At 40.8% G+C, this 25,701-nt stretch overlaps 1 protein-coding gene across 2 annotated transcripts in view; it reads left to right on the top strand.

Moving 5' to 3' along the window:
* Positions 1-13,936: 13,936 nt before the first annotated feature.
* Positions 13,937-25,701, top strand: part of ADAM23 (ADAM metallopeptidase domain 23) — a 135,990-nt gene continuing 124,225 nt past the window's right edge. The window contains exons 1-2 of one of the 2 annotated variants that reach the window (XM_016196702.2): positions 13,937-14,381; positions 15,522-15,739. In XM_016196702.2, coding sequence (XP_016052188.2) covers positions 14,168-14,381; positions 15,522-15,739 — 432 coding nt within the window. In that variant the 5' untranslated portion in view covers positions 13,937-14,167. The remainder of the gene's footprint in view (positions 14,382-15,521; positions 15,740-25,701) is intronic. The other variant, XM_087819623.1, reaches the window with a different exon arrangement.

Here is a 25,701-nt window from a genome sequence, read left to right as displayed (position 1 = left end):
TTTAAATAAAAATGCACTGTACATCTGTCCTTACCTCTTTTCTATTGATCTGCCTAATTTTCAAATAAACATATAGTTAAGCAGAAAATGACATCATAGCAGTTTATTTTCATGCTTTTTAAGTGAAAAGTCACAGAACTGCAGTACAGAGACTTACACAAATCTCTAAAATAAAATTTTGGCTTTGCTAGGCTTGCACATCTGAAATGGTTTTAAACTTTGTTTTAGTTGGATTCTTTATGATGTCCAATGAGAGGTTAGCACACGTGGTACCTGAGATTGTTTCTTCACATGCACTGCAGGAGAAAAGACAAATGCAGCTGTTTCCCTAGTAAAGCCAAATCTGGCATCCACTCACACTTCCCTCAACCTAAATAATGACACCTCTCACCCATGTTGACGAGAATATGGAAATATCACTAAAAAACCCACCCCGAACAGCCATGAACTCATAATAACTTAAACCATCCTTCTATCAAATGTGGGGTGAAGACATGGTCAGAATTGGGGAGGAGAGGGGGGTAATACTAATGTATCAGTAGTAATTTATAACTATGCTCCTTTTTATTAGATTGAGTTCTGCCCCACTTTAAAATGTTAACATTGGCACATACTCCAAGAAAGGATAATAGAAGTAAGTTTCTCGCTCTGCGCTTTCTGAGAAACCCCAGTGTGAAAGGGTTGATGGTCTGGGTCAGGGATCTGCACTTTAGGAACTGTCAGGAGACGCATGCGTCGTGCAGGAGGCTGGGCCGGGTGAGAATGAGGCCAGTGGGAACGGCCAGGAAACGCTTGGCTGCTGGGGTGCCTCGGATTCACTGTTCTGCTGTTCACTCTGCTCTAGTGAGATGCAGTGCCTCATGCTAACACTGAGTAATCACAGCCTGATACCCGCGTAAAAACTGGCGGGAGAGTGGCTGAAAAACAATTAAGCAATGTTTGTCCTTCTTTGAAGTGGTGTTTAGGAGGTGATCTTGATGGGATTCCTAAAAATTATGTAACTTCACTTTCTTCCTCATTTCTTTCCAGATTCTGAATAAAGGCCTGGGCGGGAGAGATGGACACAAACTTAGTCAAAAGGCAGTCTTTCAGAAAACATTAGCCTATGATTTTGCTGAACACAGAAATATCTTCTTAACCTAGCTCCTTCATTACCAAAAAAACACACCACCAAACAAAAAACCCACTCCCAAACCAAAAATGCAGTAGATGTTAGATTATAAAATTGATGCCCCAAATGATATAGATACACACACACATTCAATAGTCACAACACTATAAATCCAAGGGCCAATAAATCTAATACCTCTATTAATATAGGAAAGGAAGACATTTTATACTCAATCCAAAAATCTAAGTTGCTTCCACATAGCCAAAATACAGGATTATCTACTTACCAAACTACTAAATATAGCTTTAAGTAGCTCAGAACTGAACTCCAAAATGTAATATATTCTTGGAGAGAAACAACTCCTAGAGCTAAATATGGCTCATATATAAAGCGATATGCTCCTCAGGAGCTATTAAGTCTGGACTTAGACCTGTCTTCAACCAGATTCAGCCAAGATGAACACATCTAGTCAGGTCCACGTAGGTTGTCAAGAAATGGCTAGAAACGGGTGAAAAATTTTTCATGTTCCTGTCAGTACAAAGTAAAATGTAATGTGCTCTGTATTTAAGTGTTCTGACTTGGTCAAAAATTAATACAATGCACAGTTTTAATGCAGTGTAAAGTTAATCTAGAATGTAATCATTGATTCATTTTTCTTTTTTATTCTAAAAAAATTAAAAGGAAAAAAATCACGACTTTTCTATTGAGCATGTACTTTGTGCTGGAGAGCATGTCAATTTCTAGGGTGTTAGATAAGGAGGAGATCTACCCGATGTGTAAACACAAACAGTAAGTTACAAGCTTCTCCTTCCTACCAAAGACAAGAATCAGTATCAGTATTCAGGAAAGTGTTTTAAAAGGGAGTGTAACTTTTACTGTCCCCGGCTAACTGGGCTCTGCCTGGTGCTTCTTTGTTTGCGCATGCCCACCCACAGCCTGTCTTCTGATTAAATTAATGTTCTAGCAGCAGACCAGGCAAACAAGTTGCCTCCGCCTGCATACAGCTCTTCAGGACACATTTCCCTTGGTCAGAGTAGAAATTCTTGGGAGAGGTCATTTTCCCTCCCTCCTAACCAGAACATGGTTACTTGGCTGGATGCAACTCCATGAAGTGTAGCTGTGTGTGTACATCTCAAAAAAAACACACAACAAAAAATTCAGAGAAACATGAAAACTCTATAAACAGCTGGGATGCGCAGAAATACTTAAACAACACTGGAAATACTGCTGGACAGAAAAGCAAAATAGGATCTTTGATGGAAATAATATCAGGTTGGAAAAAAAGTAAAAGAACACCTAACGTCAAAACTCAAGTTTCATGCAATGAAAATATTTAAAGCACTACAAAACAAAAAAGGTAAAACTCCTTGCTTCACACAAAGAAAAACTGGACCTCGCCCTTTACAGAGAATTAAAAGGTATTATCAATAGAAGAGACAAAATCAGACTTTCAAAGGTAGTAGGTCTAAATTTAGACTCATTAGCCACATTATGGTTAATGGCTCTTGTGTATATGTGAGCTAAATGCATCAAGCTTTCAAATGTGTTCAGCCCACCGGGGAGGGGAGAGGAGGAGAGGAGAAAGCAAGGAACCATTGACACTCAGCTACCCTCTGCTTGGGAAAAGACGGTTTCTGCAAAACAAAACCAGCAGAAGGGTGGTCATTTATTTAAATACTTTTTAAATCTTCCAAATAAACAGAAATGACTGTAAAGCAGATGTTCCTACTTTTTTGCATTAAAAACCAAACACTGAAGTAGAGTAGGGAGCAGGGTGTAATTAAGCATCTACTCACGAAGAAACCCCACGAGGGAACTTGTTACAGGGTTCGTGAGGGAAAGAGGGTTATATCAGCCCTTCCTACTGTGTCTTTCCATCTAGAAATGCCCATATTCTAGCAACGAGCCACACTATCTCTAGGACTACTGCTAGCTGATTTTTTTTGTATTTACCTTCATATATCCAAATAACATGCCTACTATTACGCATAATCTATTGATTCCCTGCTATAAAAGTTGCTATGGCACATGAGAACACACTCATGTATATATCCAGCCTCTCAATATAGTCATATTATAATTTTGGTTACATTAATATTTGTAGTTTATATTATTATTGCTGTAAAATGCTATTAGGCATGGACAGTGTGGCTCAGTCGTTGAGTGTCGTCCTGTGCACCAAGAAGTTGCCGGTGGGTTAGAATTCTGGGCAGGGCACATGCCCGGGTTGTGGCTCCATCCCTGGTGGGCGGGTGTGCAGGAGGCAGCTGATTCATGGCTCTCTCGCATCGATGTTTCTATCTCTCTCTTTCCCTTTCTCCATAAAATCAATAAAAATATATTAAAAATACTATTGGTAGCTGATATTATATGATGACTTTTCCTTTCCTGCCTTTTGCTTTTCTTGGACTTAATAATAATCTTGCTTTTCATGTTTGCTATTTTTTCTATGTATATGTTGCTAATTCAAGGCTAAACTCCTCCAGCTGTCTAAGTCTCTTTTTAATATATTCAGATATATTAAGTCTTTTTATCAATTCATCTTCTTGACAAAAATCTCCCCCACCCCCTCCACTAGCCCTCTGACCTTCTCTGATCTGGATCAGTTACCTCCCTCTATCTGGGCACCATTGTCATTCAGGCATCTCTGGACCTTAGTGAAACATGTTGAAAATGAAAAGGACAACACAGAGACATTGTATTTTTACTGTCTTTATGTCTGTTCAACAGAATCTTGTTTTTAGAAATGTTTTAAATTAAAAAATTGAATTAATTGGAGTTGTTTGGGAAGGAGAGAGAAGTCACTATCTGTAATAGTACAGAAAATGTCAAAGTTTAACTGCTGCTCTCAAGTCTAACAGTGACTGCAGCCTAGATTCTGAAAGTGGAGCTGAATGAAGCTTTTTCAAGCTTACAATGAGTCTGTTTAGTCTCATTGATGTTTTTGCATAAGGTTATTCTCTTGCATGCTAGTCAGACCTTCCTCCGACTTAGCCTTACTTAACCTTCTACTTTGAACACATTTTATCAAGTATTGCCCAATGGTTAAATTTTGAATAAAAAAAAGAGTTTTATTGCTGTTATCAATAAAAAATTAATAAATTTTTATTGTGTGGAATTGAAAAATGCAGAAGAGTAGAAAGGAGAATGATAATTGCCCCAATCTAATTACCCAGAGACAACCACATTTATCATTTGGGAGTTTTCTTTTCTAAAAATATACTTTTTTAAAAAATGTGCTTTTTACAAAAGTTAAATAGTTGTAATTATACTATACATCTTGATTTTTTACTTACTATTATAAGCACTTTACATCTCACCATAGATCCCAAAAATATAATTTTACTACAATGTGTTATTATAAAAATATATCAGCATTACTGTAAAAAATTTAGAAAATACAGACAGGCAAAGAGAAGCAAACAAAAATTGCCCCAAATCTCATCCCCGGTGGATGAGATTTTAAAAAACACACCTTTGGTCATTTTTGGATGTGAGCCTTAAACTTCTCTAAAAACATTGTCTTACTTTAAAAAAAGTCTCAAGTGAAGACTTGATTGACTGCGCTGAGCCAGTCAAGTGTACCTGGAAGATGAGATGCTGTGAGTGGTCCATTTGGAGTCAGGTTCCGGCTGAAATGAACAAGCTATTGGCTGGGTGTGGGGAGGAACTGGGCGAGTAGGACCGTGAAGTACAGGCATAGCCATGAGGACCTGCTTCTCAGAAAGTTTTCAAAAGTGGGGAGATCTCTGAAGGTTCCCCAAGAGGTGTCTACTACAAATGAATTTAACACAATATGTGGTATTACTTATCTGCCCAAAATTTATCTCTCGAACTTGATGCTACCTCTTCATTGAAGTATTTTAAGATTTCAATAGTATGTTCACCTTATCTACACTGTTTATGATTTTAAAGTCTTAGAAAATATCCTTTGTCATGCTTTATCTTACCAGATGGTATGGTTCTTTATCTTCTTAGGTTGTTCTCATCTGGCAGCAGCTTGGTCATTTAAAATGCTTTTTCCTGGACCATGCCTAATTCATTTATTGTGCTTGTAGCTCATAGTTTGGTGTAATTTTAATCATATTTTCTATTTGGTCATCCATATTGTTTTGTTGACATTTTTAGATGAAGTTGTTTCATTCAAGGAACGGTCAACTCTATAGCCTGTTTCCCATATTGGTGTTGAAGGATTGTGTGTGTGTGTGTGTGTGTGTGTGTGTGTGTGTGTGTGTGTGTTATTGCCAGCTGTAATTTGGATAAAAATCTATGTGTACAGTGATGTTTGAAGGTGGTAGGATGTATGGCTATGTTGATATATAAATAGTTTAGATTACTTTTGCCAAAACTTACTTTTGATATTGAAATTCTTGTATCAGTTTTTAGGCCATGTCACACAGCCCCAGAAAATTTGTTTATAGTTTATCTTGGTTTGCCCAAACATTTTATTACACGGAAGAACTTAATGTTTTCTGAAAGACAGGGCATTTCAACATGCAATTTATCCCTCAGATAATTTATGAGAATAGCAAATAAAACTTCTTAGAACCGGACTCTGGAGAGCCCTAGAGTTTATCTTTTCCTTCTGGAGAAGTGCTTGTCTGTCTCTGTTATTTGTTTTCTATCTCTAAGCCATGTCTATATCCATGACATGAATAGTCTGGTCCCATGATAATCTAACAGAAATAATATGGCTAGTTCAGCTTTAACTTACCTGCTTACCATGTATAGTAGATGATAAAAGGTGTGGAAAAGCATGTCATATGATCTAAGGAGCTAGAGAAATGTTAGCTGTTCTTTTTGCCTTAGAATAACAGAATAAAAATAATTAATGACAGCTGATCAGGGTTTAAGCTTTCAAAATATGTCTTCAGAAATCTGAACATGTTAATATGTTGGCAAAGGCTAATATTATCTGATGGGGTAGGTTAGTAAATGTTGCTAATTATAATATAATTAAACTAAATTTAATGGGTAGCTATGTTGGCTAATTTAAAACTTAGAAAAAAGTAAATTATCTAGTAAGTGAGGACCATGGCCTTCTCTTGTGGAGCAGTACTTCAATGAAAGAAACAAATGTTTGGATCATAATTAGGTGGGTTTTTTTTGAATTATAAAATAATTGCATAAAATCTCTAATGGGAAGTTGGAAACATAATTCAGAACAATCCTACTTGTGGATCAACGTGTCAGACAAAAATAAAATTTAAAGTTGTATTTATAGTCAAGTGCCATGATATCTAAATATTATAGGCCCTTTGAAGACACTGTGCCCGGTGATTTGTTTTTCATCTCCAGTTATAAACACAATTAGTTGCTAATTAAATGTGGAATGAGCAGGGGATTAAATTTCAGTAATTTTGGGTGAATTTTATTTTTACACTTGATAGATTAATGGTGTTTGTGAGTCAGTATGGTGTGGTTGGGAGTTTATGCTTTGGAGTCAGGCAAACATGGTTCCTGGCTCAGCCCTGCTTCATAGTAATCATATGACCTTAGACAAGTTATTTAACTTCTCCAAGCCTCAGTTCCCTCAAAATGGGGGTAATAGTAGAATTATTACTTTCATAGAGCTGCATGAGGATTAAATGAGATCATGCAGAAAAAGTGCTTAACACAGTATCTGGTGCATAGTGGGTGCCGCATAAATAATTTCTCTTCTTCCTCTTTCTTGTCATTGTTGCTATTATTTCATTTTTTATTATTTCCTGTGTTCTTTTTTGCTTCTCACCAAATTTGGCACTACCTAAAACAAGTATTAAGCAGCTGTAGTTGTTGAGTTCTTAAGATATACTGAGGGTATTACAAGAAACTCATTGTATGAAAAAACTGTCCCTTGGAAATATTTGAGACACAAAAGACAAGAGAAGTAGGGGAACAATAGGTATTCCATGTGGATGGGTCACCTCTAAAGATGTGTGGGATGTCTCTGACAGTGCTTTTCTTTCATATTAGGCTTATGCTACAGTGGGAGACTGTTTTATGCTGCTAAACTATGGAACTGGGCTTAGAGGAACCGAGGATGTTGGGAGGCAGACCTCATAGCTATAACCTTCTTTATCTTTACAAATCAATGTCATATGTGAGACCAGAAATGGAATTGTAGACTGACTAGAATTTTTGCAAGTCATTTTTTTATTTATTTAAAAAACAAACCATGTACAAAGCACAGTGGAAAGTACAGGAAAGCTGGAAAAGTGAACCCCGAATTCAGTCCCAGTTCTGTCACAGATGAGTGTGACCTTGGGCAGCAAGCATAAACTCTGCACTGTTGTTTCCACAATTGTACAACAATGCGTTTGAACTTATATGATCTCAAAGAACTTCTGGCTCAAATGTTTTCTAATTCTATATTTTCTTAGATCCTGAAGCAATTATACTAAACTAATTTTCAACTCTTTCCTAGTTCAAGGTTGACTTGTTATCAGAACAGAAATAGAGAAGAAAACCTTGGGAATAGCACAGGACTGGAATTTAGGGTCCCAGTTCAAGTTCTGATGTTGAGCAGCTGTGTGATCTTGGGAAATCTCTTTACCCAACGTATCTTAACCCTGGCTGCACATTTCAATTAATCTGGAGGATTTTAAAAACACTGATGTTGGATCCCATTCTTGAAGATTCTAAATACTCAGACATCAGTGGGTTGTCATTGCTCTCTGGGTGACTTGAACATGCAGCCAGGAACGTGCAAAAACCAGTGAGCTTTAGTGTCCTTGCATCCCACAGGGAGCTCCTAAAAAGAAAAGTAATAACTGCCCTCTCTGTGTCACTGAATTGAGGATCAAACAAATAAAATGGAGAAAAGTACTTTACAATGTGTAAGTGCACAGTAATTATTAAAGTAAGCATTACTAAAGGGCTTAGCTATTGTTAGCATGCAAATGGTAAGGATTAGCATTAGTATATTAATTCTGTTGCTGGAGTTCTAACCTTTTCAGATAAAATCCACTTGCTGTAAGCGGCAATTTACTTCTGCAGGAACTCCCAGTGCTGCTCTGTGACCCAGTGAGGACTTAATAATTAATTACATGTTGACTCTGATTATTCTTAATAAACACAATTTAAGTTTTTTGTACCACGTATCATCACCACAAATCATCCTGACGTACCTGTTTATCCCTTTGTGCCACAGCTTGTAAACGCATCAAACTGTGGGATAAACTATCCTAATGTTTACATAGTGGGGGGGAAAAATCAACTGTTTCTCAAATTATCTTATCCCATCAGGAATTCCTAATTACCTTTCATATAACATAATATCTTTTAAGAACTTAATTTATCTTTCTCTTTCTGACTTATTTCATTTAGTATAATGCCCTCTAGGTCCATCCATAGGATCACAAATGGTAAGATTTCATTCTTTCTTACGGCCGAGTAATATTCCATTGTATATATGCACCTCTTATTCTTTAGTCAGCATCTATCGATGAGCACTTAGGTTGTTCCATATCTGGCTATTGTAAATAATGATGCAATAAACATAGGGGTGCATATATCTTTTTAAAGTAGTGTTTTGGATTTCTTTGGATAAATATTCAAAAGTGAGATTGGTGGGTCATATGATCTCACTTATATGTGAAATCTAAAAAATAAACAATCAAAACAGAAAGAGTTCATGGACACAGAGAACAATCTGATGGTTGTCAGAGGGGAGGGGGTTGGGGGCTGGGTGAAAAAGGGGAAGGGATTGAGAAGTGCAAATTGGCAATTACGAAATAGCCACGGGGATGTAAAGCACAGCACAGGGACTATAGTCAATAATATTGTAATGACTATGGATGGTGACATGTGGGCACTAAACTTATATAGGAGATGACTGTGTAAGTTATATGAATGTCTCATCACTAAGCTGCACACATGGAAGTGATATAATATTGAATGTCAACTGTAATTGAAAAATAAAAAATATTTTAAGAAAGAACTTAATTTTCGGTTTCTCCAGTGGTTATCTTCAGATATTTTCAAGCTTTGACACTTTGATATGTTTTTGTCTGTTCAACTATTCCACTAGAAATGCCTGTGACCCTTGCAGTTTGGATAATAAATACTTTATTATTTTCCCAGTAGTGTTGGAATAAGTCACATCTCGGCTTCTGAAATTGGCCCACTGTGGTCTATCCTTTAGGATGAGCACAGGCGTATTTAATATAGACTTGTGGACTTATTTTTCATGAACTTGAAGTTTGTCTGAGACGTCTCGGTGTCTAGAGAGTGTGCTGCTTCCTCGCAGCTGCTCTTCAGGACTGAGTTTGAGGAACACAGGCAGATGACTGATGGTGACAGGCTCCTGGAAGGACTGTCACTGCATGTGTTACTCCATCCTCTGAACTCTCACAACTTTGCATCTATTCAGCATCTCCGTGCTCACCAGAAAATACATGTTGGCAAAAGAAAACTCTGGAATCTTTCAGGATCTGTATTTTTTTTGGCAAATGATTGCTGACATTTCTCTCCATTGTCAAAGTCTGGGAATGATCCCTAAATGGAGAAATGCTTCTTCCCTTAGTAATCCTTTCAAGTGATGAACATCTACTAAGAATTAAGCAACTACTTATTCATTAAACAAATAGTTAAATTTCAATGAAGAGCTAGCTCTTGGAATTAGAGCATGTAGACTGTTGCACTTATTTTTCTGCTCACAAGCATAGGAGATAATGCAGCTGATGAAAGATTTTAAATATATATACAAGCATATATATATATAGTTACATTTATACAGGGTGTCCCAAAAATGTATACACATTGTAACAGCTGATAGTTCAATTTTGAAAATGAAGTGTGTTTTAATAAATACTGCCTTTATAATCATTCAAAGTGTGTGTGTACATTATTTGGGACACCCTATATAATTGTAATTAAAATGGAATGGTAGGTTCACAAATAAAATGGTAGGTTCACAAATGAGACCCTGGTTTCTACATTTTTTAAAGGGTTGCTTAAAAAAGCACCAAAGAATGTGTGTTAGGAACCACAAGGCACACAAGACCTAAAATATTTACTAGCTGGCCCTTTATAGAAAATATCTGCTGATTCCTGAACCATGTGGAAAGTACCAATAATAGAGCTCACTCATTTTTTACTTTCACCAAGAAGTAGTACATTGCCTTCTTTCCTTGGAGGTATTAATTTCCACTTGTAAAATCAGTCTTCACAGCCTTTCTAAAAAGAGAATGAGAAGCCTGGGGTAACTGAATCTGTAACAGCCTTCTCTGCCCGCAGCCAGCTCTGCTGTAGCTGCTCTTGAATCAGAGCTGCCGCCCTGGGCCCCTGCTTGCTGTTGCTCTCACTCCCCCAGGCCGCTCCCCAGCGTCGTGGCCAGCCACTGACGCTCCGCACACCTTCTCTGACCTTGGCTTTTAGCCAAAAGATGATTCCATTCTAATTGCTCTTGTGAATCTGCTTTGCTACATTGCCCTAATTTTCACTTGCTTTCACACTTTAGGGATCCTCTTCTGTAACCCTTTCTCACTTTCTTGCCCAGAATCTCAGCTCTGTTGAGGCAGGTCTCTTCCAGATCTAATATTCCTGTCCTTACCCTTCAATTGTTCTTGTCCAGGCCTGGTTTTCTTGCTGGTTTCAAAGCAGGTCCAGTCCTGTCCCCTGCAACAGTTTATAGCAAAGAGAGGATTTCTAGTGGCTTCCTCACCAGACCAACTGAAGCATTTTTGTAAGTGGTATAGATACTTTCAGGACACTGCTTGCATACATCCTTTATTTTATTTAATTAAAAAAATTTTTTTCCATTACAATTTACATTCCTTATTATTTTGTATTAGTTTCAGGTATATAGCATAGTGGGTAGACAATCTTGTACTTTACAAAGTGCCCCCCTGATATTTCCAGTACCCACCTGGCACCATTCATAGTTATTACAATATTATTGACTATTCTCCCTATGCTGTACTTCACATCCCTGTGACTATTCTGTAACTACCAATCTGCACTTCTCAATCCCTTCACCTTTTTCACCCAGTCCCCCAACCCCCTCCTCTCTGGCCACCATTCATCTGTTCTCTGTATCTATGACTCTGGTTTTGTTTTGTTTGTTCATTTATATTGTTTAGATCCCACGTATAAATGAAATCATATGGTACTTGTCTTTCTGTGACTGACTTATTTCACTTAGTATAATACCCTCTAGTTCCATTCATGCTGTTGCAATGGTAAGATTTCGTTCTTTTTTATGGCTGAGTAATATTCCATCGCATGTATGTACCACTTGTCTGTTGGTGGGCACTTGGGTTGCTCCCATAGCTTGGCTATTGTAAATAATGCTGCAGTGAACATAAGGATGCACACACTCTTTTGAATTAGTGTTTTGGGTGTCTTCAGATATAGACCCAGAAGTGGAATTGCTGGGTCATAAGGCACACACCCTTTATTGCATTCACTTAGTGTCCAGATCTCTTGGCGGAATGTCTTTCCCATGAACCTTCTGGCCTCTTGCCTTCACCTATGGTTGCAGCAGTTTTCCATCTCCAGCCCTGTGACCAGGCCCCTTCAGTGGTCCCTGGTGCCCCGGGGATCCAGCACACACACCTAACCAGAGCTATTGCAGCACTCAAACTTCTGGTTCATTCCTTTCTTCATTCCCTTCCAGCTTGCTGAATCCCCCCCTTCTTATCTGTGTGCATCCCCCTACTCAATGCACATTTACCCAATGGTAAATCCATTCCAAACTATTTAACAAGAACAGCACAAAATCTAACAAACACACCACTTAAAGAATATTTAATTCTGTTTTTAACCTCCCAGTAAATATATGGTTTAAGGACCAAACTCCCGGAAAATTTTTCTGAGCAATTACTTCTTTTTCTGACTCACTAACTCATTTACTGACACATTATCTTGGCTTCAGGCATGCCTATAATCGTTAAAATTCTGTAAATAAATGCAGCCTTTTGATTACAGTGCAGGAGACAACAGCCTTCTTTGTAAACACACCCACATGGAAATCTAGCTTATAATGGTGGGTGGTCAGTTGGTCCAGGCTGACTCATAGCTTTAATTTTTGGAATAGGCTTTGAGAGGTTGTCAACTGCAACAGATGCCTTTCAAATAACTTTGTATCTGGACATCTCTTGCCTTTCATTTCCTTCTTCCCTCTCATTTCTTGTATACTTCCTTTCTCCCGAGCCCCTTTTCAATATCATATCATTATATCAAATATAACTTGGGAATACCTAGCCAGGACACACTTAGCGCCCCAAGAACACTGACCTACTAGCAGGAAGTACAGGGAGGCGGGCGGAGTGTTCATTTATTCATTCATGACATATTTTCTGACACCCTTCTTTGTGCCACAGACACCATGCTTGGTTCTAGGGAAATAATACCGAGTCAAAAGGAACACACTGCTCCCTTCATTTGGGGGAGGTAGCATCGATTACAAGTTTACATTAATAACTGTGTAATAAATTAATATCCTGGCTCTGGTATAGAGAGGAAGAACTAATGGTAGTGTTTAGCTTCCTAACAGCTCTGTGATCTCTGATTGCTGTCTGTATTTCTCTCTCTCTCCCTCTCCCTCTCTCCCTCCCTCTTTGTTAAGTGGGGGTAAAGAAAGTGGCTAAGACACCGAGTCCTGTCATTGCTGTAGTGCTTTATACCGACATTCTTTCTCTTAACTGTGGAATTCTTGCTCCCTCAAACTAGATGTTATTATCTCCATTTTAATACCAATAATGGAGTAAGAAAGCATTGCTATTGCTGAGACCGTCATTGGAAGGGTGAATAAACGAATGTTTGCATTATGGTAGCTTGGGGGCAGAAATATGTCACAGTCCCTAACTTGAAACCATCAGATTTAGTGGCTGCTAATCCACCTAAACCAGGGACTCTGGATTTTTTTTTTTTTTTTCTACAACAGGGAGAGAAAAATCTCCCCTCTTCTCTGCAGAACTCAGGACTGGATCTCGAAATTGGAAATGTGCCCTCCCCATGCATGCCCACGTCGTTAAAAAAACGAAGCATTTCCCAAGATGGGAACACGCTCAGTTTCTAATCTCCCTTCTTTCTCCCCCGCCAGAATTTCTAAATCCTTTACGAATACGCCCAGTCATACTTTCTGAACTTTTCAGCAAACCTCTCCCGCTTCTGTTTTCGGTAGAGCCCGGAGGCACAGGCCCGGGCGGAGGAGCCCCCCCCCCCCCCCCCCCCGCCGGGGACCCTGGGAGGGGTCCGGCGCGCCCCACAGCCCGCGACGCTGCTGCCACCCGCGGCCCTCGGGCCGAAGGAGGAGCCGCGCTATTTTCACCTCCCCCCGGCACTCCTTTATAGTTATTGGCAGGAAAGAAAGAAAGAAAGAAAGAAAGAAAGGAGTGAGGAGATGCTTGGCCTTCGTCCTCCCGGCGAAGGAGGGGCTGGAATAGAAAGGGGCGCGGAGGTGCGGGGTGTCGGAGGAGGCAGGTCGATTTCCCCGCGGATCGCCCAGGTCTCCGGCCTGGAAGCCGCCTTCTTCCCTCTGGCTAATCCCCGCCTGACATCTCCCCCTTCCCGCACCCCTGGAGGTGCCACCGTCGCCTCCGAGGCGGCCAGGGTTGCTGCATCACTCCGCTGCCCCCCCCCCCCCCCAAAGCATGCGCAGTGCGTCCCGCGCCGGGCAACAGCATCAGCATCAGCATCAGCATCAGCATCAGCATCAGGACCCGAAGCCGCGCTCGCCCGCGCGCTCCCGAGGGGGGCGCTCGCCCGCCCGCGCGTCCCCGCCGCTCGCTCCCGCGCGCCGGCTCCGCATCCTCAGCCCCAGCAGCAGCCCCCGCAGTCGCCGGAGCGGCCGCGCCCGCCGCAGGGAGGGAGGAGCATCTGGGGAGGTTCCAAGTTGGCGGAGCCACTGGGACCCCCCCCAGACTCTTCAGCGGCCGCCTGGGGAGGGCCTGGAACAGCAGCAGGGGAGGGGGCGCCGCCTAGTCCCTAGTCCCCGAGCCCTGACCCCTGCCCGCGGCGGCACCATGCGCGCCGAGCCGGCGTAACCGGCTCCGCCCGCAACCTCCCGCAGCCTAGTCCGGCACTCTCCCCGACCACACCGAGCGGCGCGGCGCCCGGGAGCTATGAGCCATGGAGCCGCCCGGCAGCAGCTCCCGGCGGCCGCCCCTCGCGGGCTGCAGCTTCCCGCGAGCCTCCAGCGACCCTCGCGGCGGCCCCGCCGGCCCGGCGCCCGCCCGCGCCCCGGCCCGCGCGCCTCCCCGCCGCCTGCTGCTCGTCCTGCTCCTGCTGCCTCCTCTCGCCGCCTCGTCCTGGCCCCGCGCCTGGGGGGCTGCTGCACCCAGCGGTGGGTATGGCCCCGGTGCCCTTTGCATTGCCTTGCCTGCGGGGCCCTGCAAAGGAAAACGAAGGGCACGCGGGTCCGTGCGCCCCGGACACGTCCCAGGCTCGGCCTTTCCGCTCCTCCCTGCCTGCCTCTCTACCTTCCTCGTTCCCAAACCCCTGTTTATTCCACTTCACTTTTTGAAGTTCGTTTCCGTTGCATTCACTAAAAACCCCTTCTAATGACCGTGGGTCCCGCTGGAAGGCATTTAGTGGATGCTGCGTTCCTCTGTGCAACTTGGCTGAGGGGAGCCAGGTGGATGGAAACGCAGCGAGGGAGCAAGTTGCTTCTTGGGTGGTGGAGCCTGGATGCGAATGCGGAAGGATGTAATGATAATAGTGATAATGTGTTGTTTCCTCAAATTACCTTCTGGGTTTATTCCCTGCTGGTGGACTAAAAGTGGGGAAGAGAAACTTCGGGGGATATAAACCTTTGGTTTGTAATTTCTCAAAATGCTTGTCATTATAACGAACAATTCAGATACTATAATGTCCAATACAATTGGAAATCAGTGAAAGCAGAAAGCTGGCCTTTGCAGGAACATAAAAAGGAATTGGAAAGCTGCCAGTGTCTGCATCCCTCTATGGCAAAGGAGTTTTGCTCGTCTCAAAGTTAGAAGAAAAGGGAATTGTCCATTTTGTTAAATGAATCAGTTAATAGGAATTCAGCACTCAAGTTATCTTAGGAGTGTTCTTAGCTCTCAGATGGGATACTCCTAGTCAGAGTTCCTTTGAGCTTCTGTAGACTCAGATGAGGGTCACAGCCCCTGAACAGGTTCATTTAATGACTCTTCCTTCAAGTCCATTCTGCTCCCCACCCCATACTTAGAAGTATAGATTTGAGACTGGTTAGAAATGTACATACAAAACATAAATCAAAATAAACAGTACATTATCGTGTAGGCCTTATTGGCTGTTAATTTATCCAGGCCATTTCATTGTTGCAATAACTTGCTTTCCTGTGTGTCCACTTCTTACCTGTTTATAAATAGGAAACTGTTTTTACTATTAATGGAAAAGTGCATTTTGGTATTTATGTATTTATACGGTATATATGTGTGTGTTTGTATATGTTTGTGCCCCCTGCCCCCTACCCCTCAACCAGCTCCACACTGGAATGAAACTGCAGGAAAAAAATTGGGAGTCCTGGCAAATGAAGACAACACATTGCAACAGAATAGCAGCAGTAATACCAGTTACAGCAATGCTATGCAGAAAGAAATCACACTGCCTTCAAGACTGGTATATTACATCAACCAAGACTCCGAAAGCCCTTACCATGTTCTTGACACAAAGGCAAGGCACCAGCAAAAACATAACAAGGTAGGCAGGGGGCTGGGTATACAAAAAAGTAGCTGCCACAAAGAGTTACTTTTGATTTGACTTTCTGCCAGAATCTGATTCCACAAATTTTACTGAAGCATTTTATTAGCAAATCAATTAATACCATGATAGGGGAGAAACTGGAGGGAATTAACCTGGGATCTACAGGAATAGGATTGCTATTTCTCTTCTCTGACTCTTAAACTGGAATTGGAATTTTCTCATGGCCTCATAAGTTGAACAGCTGACATGTGGTCCTTGTATCTTTCAGGTGCATTGGACACTGAACAAGAGTCAAGTGACTGTGTTTACGGTCCTGACTTACATCTGTGAGGCTTTATGTAAGGGTGCAGTATTCTCCCTCCCATGATGAAAATTATTTTCATTCTGGACACAAGATTGCTAAATGAGGCTGTTTGGCTGCAGATTCCTCATCAGTCTTTCACTTAGAAATTGAATATTTAAATTTAAGCAATGTCTCTCTCTAATTGAGCAATAAGAAAAAATACTTTCTGTTATATTTTCAGAAGGTAAACAGTTTGACATTTTAAAAGACTATGGTGATATAAACAAACCATTTATACAATATAGAGACCAGTTTGGGTCAGCATAATCCTTCAGACCTTATCTGCATTCATTGTAAGTGGTTACTTTACTTTCAGGTTGGTTCAGAAAGTGGCACTGAAGATGCAGAGGGTGAAGGTGCATAATATCCAAAGAGTTTAAGGGATCTTTTTTTCCTGCTTACTATTCTTTATTTGAGTTAATAATATTTTGGACATATTAACACAGTGGGTTATCAGTGCCTCTGTTCTTTACCAGGAACAGAAAATTGAGACTGTATAGAAAATATTTTACTTTAGACTATTCCTGTTTAGTTGAGAAGAACAGTAACTGACTAAACACCTAGAACTTTAGAAAAGTATCTGTGGTTCACATTATTGTTTTTATTAGTTTTCTAATATATAGGTAAGTGGTAACTATCCCTATTTCACAAATGGGGAGTTAGAAATTTAAGACTTTTAGGGAACTTCCCAAGATTGTAAAACAGCTAATATAAAATTCAAAAGGTCTGAATATTTAATTTTTACAAGTCAGGTTTCTGAGGAAATGCTTCCTTTTTACTGATTATTATTGGAGACGTTAATTTGGTTTCACAGTATTGTGAAGTGGCTGCTACACACCTTGGCTGAGATTAATGGGTCTCTGACCTTGCAGCCCTTTTCCCATTTACTCCTATGTAACTTAATGGGTTGACTCCTGGATCATGTCTACCCATTTGTCTTGTTGATAGGAGGAGTGGGTGGTGACTTTAAAGAGGGAGAGTCCAAGGCCCTCTTGGTGAATGCTTTGAGGCCCTTTTTATGGCTTTCCTGATTCATGAGACCTATGGTTCAGTGGCAAGTTCTCAAACTCCAGTGCCTTTGCATAAGGTACTGGAGGAAAAAGTAAAACTGCCTCAAAGTCTGTTTTAAAGAATGCTCAAGCCCTCCTGAGCTGAGACAAGAGAAATTTCAATGGAATTTCTTTCTAACTCAGGTGTTGGAGGCTATGACTAATACCTGTCTTATAGTCTAACCTTATGTGGTTGCTTTGTTGGTGAGACATGGTTTGACTACAGTATTTCTGAATTTCTTTGATAATAGGTTAAAACTTCACCCACCACTCATGTAGAGGAATAGATTTCTTACTGTGGAACTCATAGTTGCTATTGGAATGATTCTACCTCTCCACTTTCATTCCCCAGGATAGTTGAGATTCTTTTATCTTCAAAAAATGTTTACAAAGAAGTTATATTTGAAAGTGCTTTTCTTTTCTTATTAGTTTAATTCAATAAGCATTTGTTACTAATTTCTATATGCAAAGTAGTATGAAACAGATTCAGAGAGAAGAGTTAAAGGATACAGGAGGAACAAGACCTGGTCTATTTTCCAGGAGACACAGAAATGAGATAAGTGAGATTCTAAAAAATGCTCCCATACAGGTATAAACAGTATTCTTCTTAAATGGTGCATCCCCTGAAATTTCCCTTTGTGTTCTGGGATTTTACTTTTACTTCTGTTTTTAAGCATCTCTTGAACTAGTTGACAAAAAGAGTTGCCAATGTTTTCTGCTTGTATCTTAGGATGACTTGCCTAATAATAGTGATGAAATATACTTGTTAGTTCAGCTGCTTTACAAATACTTAAGTAAGAGAGAAAGTATAGAATTTCATAATTTTTGCTTCTATAAGTTTTGATTTTAATATCTGTGTAATATGTACCTTTTTTCTTCCCCTGATTCCATTGCACTCAAGCACATTTTAATGAATGCCTGAGAAATGCTGAATCACTGTGCTATTCTCCTAGTTTGGGGGTAGAGGTGGAAAGGGAAAGTCCCAGATATAGGTTGCAAGGCAGAGTTTGTATTTATTTCATAAATATTCAGTGTTGATCAGGCCTTATTACTTTGCAGCTGTGAAAATGTTTAACTCTTTCAAAATTGGTGAGTTCAAGAGCAGATGGTACAAGTACCTCTATAATAGCAGTATTTTTGAAAGCCTTAAAGTTTTCCTTGTGGAATTGTTAATGGCAAATATTAGAGTTAGACCTTGGTTCTTGAGTTCAATGAAGAAGGAATTCAGAGCAAAGAACTATTTGAAAGAGAAATGTTTATTTAGAAAGTCACAGAGGTTGAAGAAGTGAGCCAGTTGGGCTGCGTGGACTCAGGAAACAAGTTACAGAGGCAAAAGAGGAGCCCTGGCTCTTAGTAGAAAGAAAGCTAAGGTTCACACCTGAGAAAGAAGGGGTGTGTGTGTGTGTGTGTGCACGCACCTGTGCACATGTGAGAGAGAGAAGAGAGAGAGAGAAAGAAAGAGTGTGCCTTTCATCTTAAGCGTTTTTATCTGTTTTCCAAAGGTGGGGATTTTAGGGGAGGTGTCAGGAGGATCTCAATAGAATATCAGCTTTCCAGGTGTGTCCTTTCAGGGTCATGGTCTCTACTGATTGGTGGGCACTAAGGTAGGGGGTCATTAGTGATTGCATCTAGTCCTGATGTCAGCCATGGCATTGTTTTGTCTGGTTTTGCTGTTCTTCCAGGCGTGGAGTTAAAACACAGTGAGGCCTAGATGTTATCTCTAGCTTGACCAAAACTCTGTCTCTTTCGTCAGTAGACCCAAGTTTTTGTTTCTAAGATTATTTGATACTAATTAGAACCTCATTGTCCTGAGGGCTTAATGCTTAAGGGAGTGTTCATGCAAGGACTTGTATGGGAGTTATATGAGGCTATTTTCTCGTCCCTTGTTCTTCCTCTAAGGAGGTCTAAACTGCATAACTAGCGATGTGCTAGGGGAGGATAGGTTACCTTGAGGGTGAGGTCCTAGCCTGTAATAGTTGTTTTCTGTAGTTTTGCTCTTTGCTAGCCACCTAGGACTTTTCCTCCCTGGTGAAATTCCATATCCGGCCTATCGTTCCTGCTCTGCTCATGCATGCCTGTCTAACTGCCCCCTCTATCAGAATCTTTTTATCTCCACATAGGGTGATGGACTGCTTCTTGTCCAAACTACTCCATTTTTTAGAGTGAAAGAGGGCACACTTAATAATTATACCAGGGCAGTAGGCATAAACCAAGATAGTCCAGAGCAGATGGGGGATATGGTCACCTCAGATCTAAACAGCTATTGGCCTTTGATGCTTATTCAAATTCCAGTTTCTTCATAGTTTATTTTCTTTTCTGATGATTTATTGTAAATTTTTTCTTACTAGCTAAGATGTCAGTTTACCACTGTGCAGAAGTATTAGGATCTAAAATGGAAAAGTTTAGTTTTGCTTTGTTACCAAACATATCGTCTTCACTTGTGGATACTTTTACAACCATAAACGGAATTTTATGGTTACTAAACACAAACATTTTATTAACCACTAACGCAATATATGCATAAAATTGAGCATACATTTAAAAAGAGGGAGAAATATTTAGATTCATTCATTCATTCATTCATTCATTCATTCATTTAATCTGAGATAATTCTTTGAGGTCTGTTCCTAAGAAAGTTAATGAATTTGTGGGGGAGGAAAAAGAATTTTTTCTCTGCTCTACTAGGTACTTGGCTGAGATACACCGTGTGTTAAAAGACAGATGAACAGCAGAACAACAGACAGAAATTTAATAGCATTGTAGCCCTCCAGTGTACACAGGAGAGGCCCAGGAAAACTGAGTAACTCTTCAAAATGGCCCAGACCATCACCTTAAATAACATCTCCAGTTAAAGACATAGGAAGGTGTTGGGAGCGGGGAGCCAGCTCTGGGAGGGTATAGGGAAAGCTCAGTAAACAAGGTTAAGGTTGTTATGCAGGTTTAAGAATCTGCCTTCTCCATTAATAAAAGCTTCTAGAACTTTTAGTCATCCTGTTCCTGGTACGGAGAGGGAGACACCCTGGCCAAAGGAGATTTCTTATAAATGTAAATGTCTCTTATGAAAGGGTAACTTCTACTCAGTTTTTCCGAGCTTCTCTTGTGTCTGCTGATTCTTAAAAGTAATCGGCCTAAAAGAATCCTCCTGCCGAAGAGGCATGTTTTGGTGTATTCTGCTTCTGTTCACACCTTTTCCCGAAACTTTCCTTTAGTCAAAAATTACTGGCCCTGTATCCTACTGTCTTATGCTTGTCTTCCAGCTGAGAAGGAACGGGTGAGGTGCACCGTGCATAGCACAGCGTCTGGGGAAGACAAACCGCATCTCCTTTGACTTTAGTCAGCCTGCTTGTGCTCAGTCTTTTGTTACCGATCTGCTGTGTTGAGGAGGTGGAGCTGGCGCTTTGAATTAAGAACATGCAGATGATGTCCCTGCTGAAAGAGGGGTACAAGCCTCTCACACCGGGTAGGGGGGTAGTTCCCTCAGCATCTGAGCTCCCACTTTGGGAAAGTGAAACCCACAGGGTCTTTTTGATTGAAAGCTCAGTTCTAGTACATTCACACAAAGGACATAGTCAAAGATGTGTTACAGATCACTAAAGCCAGAAGTGGGGGGCCCTGAGCTGGGGGAAGGGCAGTCCTCCATCCCAGGTCAGGAGCCATCAGGAGGCAGAGAGCAGGGTAGCAAGCCCTGTCAGGTGGTTGGGCCGAGGTTACCAACTTTTCTCAGGCTTAATTCTAAGTGACTGCTTAGAAAGGTGTAAAAGCAGAGTGAGAACTTACGGCGGGAATCCCAAACTGAAGCCTTCATCTGAAAGCTCAGACTGTGGGTGTGAGCAGAGTGATACTGCAAAATGCCTGTGCAGCAACTCGGGAAAACAAATGCTGTTTTCCTCATCACCTCAACTCCACAACACCCAGGTTGGAGAGAGATGTTGAAATGAATTTAGATCATAATGATAATCGTTACTTCCTACTTTAATTCAGGACAAGGCCATTTCCACATTTCTGGACCATCCAGAAGCCAGCTGCTCCATTGTTGTTGGTGTGGAACAGCAGAAAGAGATACAGGGTCCTTTCTCAGAATTGGTAGAGTGGCAACTATTGGGTTATGTGACAATACAAACTTTTGTATTGGCTTCAACAGCCTTCCTGAATTTTTTAAGTCTTCCTAAGCATTTATTAGAAAATTGCAGTATAAAGAATTCAGGCTTGTAGTGGCTTGTAATGTCTGGCATATAGTAGGCTGCAGTAAATATCTGTTGAATGAATTGATGATTAAACACTCATATGTTAGAAAGAGTGCAGTGCTTTCTGTGAAATGTGTTATAATCAAACTGACATTCAAAAGTTGCTCTTAAGGATTTTTGGTACTGTGACAGATCAGTAGGAGAGAAAATTCTGGTTGACTTTTTAGCACTGCATAAATCACACCTACTGTATGGACACCTTACCTGAAATAGTGAAAATACCTATATTAACAGTTCTTAGATTATCCCTATCACTGACACCATCATTAATGTGGCTAATCAAGAGCTGACCATGTGGAAATTTTTGTCATTGCTATGGCTTAATTCTTAATATTGGAGCAAATATCACATAGTATCTAGTTAATAGGATTTATATCTGTTAACAGTTAAATTCTGTTTGGTTCAACAAACGTTTATTGAATACTTGTTTTGAATCAGGCACCGTGCTGGACTCTGGTAAAAGTGATGAAAAGGAACACTCATTCCCTCCTTTTGTTCATAACTCGATGGGTGTCAGAAATAAGACAGCTGGTGGTGCATGGTTCATGTCAGTGCAGTTGCTAGTTGTAAGAACAAAAGGTTGTGGGTACCCAGGAAAGTGAAAAGAAAAACTCATAGAGGGAGAAATAATTGAGCTGGCTCTAAAGAGCAATTAGGAGGTAAGTTTTTGGGAGAGGGGCCCACATAGGCAAAGGCTCTGGCCTGCTGGGAGGCAGTAGGGAGTTTGGTGTGTTGAGTGTGAAAAAATTAAAAGAATTGGGCATTAGTGTTACATTTGTAGCCAATTTAAAAAACACCTGAGTTCCTCTGGAAACCCAATAATGTACATGTTTATAGATGTAGCAGGTGAGATTATAGTTAGTGTCTTTAAAAAGGACAAATAGCTAGTGTGAGTCAGGACTTGAACCCAGGTCTTGTCCTGGCAAAGCTGACGCTGCAGAGAGAATAGGGTGTGTTGGGAGTGGCAGGTGGTGAATGCGAAAGGCTGTGAAGGCGGTGAAGAGATAAGGGGTTTGGATTTGTTCCCTAGCTAATGGTTAAGTCCTAAGAAGTCAGGAGGTAAGTGCGTTGTTGATTGAGCATTGATTTATTGCCAATTCTGTGGCTCCCCCAGGAATTGATCTTCTAGTAGAAGGAGACACGCCATAAACACAACTAGAGCAACCACAACACAAAGATTTCAGGTACTGACAAGTGCTCCAAGAAGATAAAAGAGCAGATAAAAGAGTGCATATGGTAGAGAACGGTGGGTGGGATGATTTCTCTTGAAGAACCAAAAGGTTAGGCCTATGATTTTAGGCAGAAGTAACCCATCTACTGTCCCTCCTCTTTAGATGGGGTGGTCATGAGCTCTTCTCTTCATTTTCCTCCACTCCTTGTTGCCTAACGCTCACCCTTCCAGTCCCTATAGGTGTTTGAGTTTGGAGCCATGCCTTTCATTAATTTCTCCCTAGAGTCTGGACTGTTTGTGATCATCTCACCCTGGATTGACCTGACTGCCATCGGGCTTTCCATCAGTCCAGAGCTGAGCTGTGCTGTTGAAAGTCTTACTTCAGCGTGTATCCCTACATAATGTTTTCCGGTCTCTGCTCAGGGGTTCACTTCTTCCTGCTAACTATATAACTACTAGTGTCATTCTGTCTTGATTTATTCTCATGTTTTGTTTTTCTTAAATATATTTTTATTGATTTTAGAGAGAGAGGAAGGGAGAAGGAGAGAGACAGAGACATCAATGAGAGAGGGAAACATCAATCGGCTGCCTCCTGCACGTCCCATACTGGGGATTGAGCCTGCAACCTGACCGGGAATCGAACCGGTGACCTCTCGGTGCATGTGATGACGATGCTCAGTGAACTGAACCACAGCAGCCAGGATAGGTTTTGTTTTTCTTAACAGATTAGGCCACTGTCCTTGTCTCGACAGCCAGTCAGAAAATGACCCAGGAGCATTTACTTGCCTGGTGGGCTGCCCGGGGTTGGTGGCATCACTCCTCTGAGGAAGTCGCACAGGAAGAGAGCGGCCCGTCCTGCCTTGCTCCTTTCTCTCAGTGGCACCGCTGTTTTCCTAGCCATCTGAGCATGAACCTTCGGAGTCATCTTTGACTCTTTTCTCTCCATCTTCTGTCTATAAATAGTCTCTTATTAAGTCTTGACGTTTCTCCCTTGGATCTATCCCTCCTCTCTCTGTATTGTGTTCTTGTCACAGCCCGTTGTATCTCTCTCGTTGTCAATCCATCAGTCCCACTGCTGACAGATTAATCTTCCTGGAACACTTATTTCTCACATGACTCCCTTTATCCTCATGCAACAAGCATAATTTCAGCTAGATGGATTTTACCTGTGGAGTGAAGGAGAGAAGTGAAACGCTCTGGAGGAGCTGTCGCTCCCCTTTGTACACTACACATTTGCAGTTTTGTTCCTGTAGCATTTTTCCAGGCCTGTTTACCCAAGGTCAGTCCATGGCAGGAGGTAATTTTGTCTGGATGAGTCCATTCATTTCTGTCCAAAGTCTGGGACTAGTTATGGAAATCCCTTGTGATGTGTGGTAACAACCTAATCTGTCAGTAGTTATGTTCTTAGGCTTTTGTTTTAGGTTTAAATACTGTTAAATTCCTGCTTCAGAAGATCCTATCACCTTCGTCTTTAAGATCTGAGTAATTAGTTGCTCCTAGAATATGTTTGCTGAATGAAAATATTTTATTCCTCTCAAAAATGTACATAATCATAAGGCTTTATTCACACAAAGTACTTAATTCACAAGCAATGTGGGTACCCTTTAACCTTATGAAAGACTCATTGATTCACATAATTCACTCATTCAAAATCCACCGAGCACGTGATTTTTGCAATTTTTACAAAGGCGTCTTTGTGTTTGGAATTTATATAAATTCAGGAACAATTTTAATCAAGTCTAATACTAGGAATTCTATGATAAAAGAATAGATCCAGTTATCATATCATTACTCAGAATAATGAGCTGTTAAAAACAATCATGTTCATTCACAGCAAATTAGTATAAAGTGTTTATAGAGGAACGTGAGAGGTGCATTCCTCATCATTGGGCACCCGTCTGGGGCAGAGTCAAACCGTGAATTGGCCAGATGCTCCAAATAAGGTTTTGTTATTATAGGTGTCTTCTCTGGCTGAAGAAGAGACAGAGACTACTTTGCTCATCTGGAAAATTACAAATTAATGAATTAGAGAACTACTTTCAATTTTATTGTGAAATATATTTATTTGTTAGCAAGTTCTACCTTAATTCGAAATGGTCTCTAAGCTTTCTGTTTAGAAATGAAAAGGGTGGGAATTAAAATAATCTCCTCTGTGGACAGACACTAATTACAGAGAGTTAAACTCAAACAAACCAATGAACAGAATTGTAAATAGGGCCCTGTAACCAGCGACTCTTTAGCTTTGATCTATCATAGTGTAGTTGGGGACATCCACCTCTTTGTTATCTGCGTGGCAGTGCCCACTGGAGGGAGTCATCCTGACACATTTTTAACCCTAGGAGGGTAGTGGGAACAAGATAATCATATGCTCCTGGACCACCTCTTTCTGCGCTCAGTGGGGCTGAAGATTAATTTTATTAGTCAAAGCTAAGCATGCCTAGAGGCATATCATAAAAAAATTTCAAAGCCATGAAGAAATTGATTTTTGAGTATATGTTGAATCCCAGTATGTGCTCCAGTGCTTCCTTTCCCTAAGTGTGGACATTCAAGAATTTGCTTTATCTGGCCAAAGTCTGGATCACTTAATTGGGTGCTTTCTACTGTCTTTTAATTGTAAACAGGCCTGCTAATACCATATACTCCCAAAGTTAATAGTTGTATTGCAGATGGGCTCCATTAATAATACAGATCAATCAACACAGGGGTGTGCCCCTCCTCACGTCTGTCTCCTTGCTCTTTCCTTTTCAGCTAAGTGAATGCATTAAGTCAACCTGCAACTCACTCTGCAATACGCTGACAATAACAAGTATAATGTATTGCTTTTGCAGTGAACCTAAACAGTCTTACCAAGACATTTTCATATCTATAATCATACAACATCCTCACAGCAACAAAACAAGTTTAATTATTAGATGAGTATTATTTATGTGTTCTAGATCAGGAAACTAAGTCGAGAGAGGTCATGTCAATTGGTCCAGGTTCTGGGAGTTATTGATATGACCAGAATGACCAGAATCTTGGTCTGTAGACTTCCAGCTCCTTGTTCTTTTATCACACCACGTCTATGGGTTGAATAGGAAGTTTCTGTCCCTTTTAGACACCTTTTCTGTCGATGATAAGGACCTATGAACTGATTACACCATGTGTATACA

The sequence above is a fragment of the Miniopterus natalensis genome, chromosome 8, assembly GCF_054644295.1.
Source record: "Miniopterus natalensis isolate mMinNat1 chromosome 8, mMinNat1.hap1, whole genome shotgun sequence".
NCBI lineage: Eukaryota > Metazoa > Chordata > Mammalia > Chiroptera > Miniopteridae > Miniopterus > Miniopterus natalensis.
This window is presented reverse-complemented; position numbering and strand designations above follow the sequence as displayed.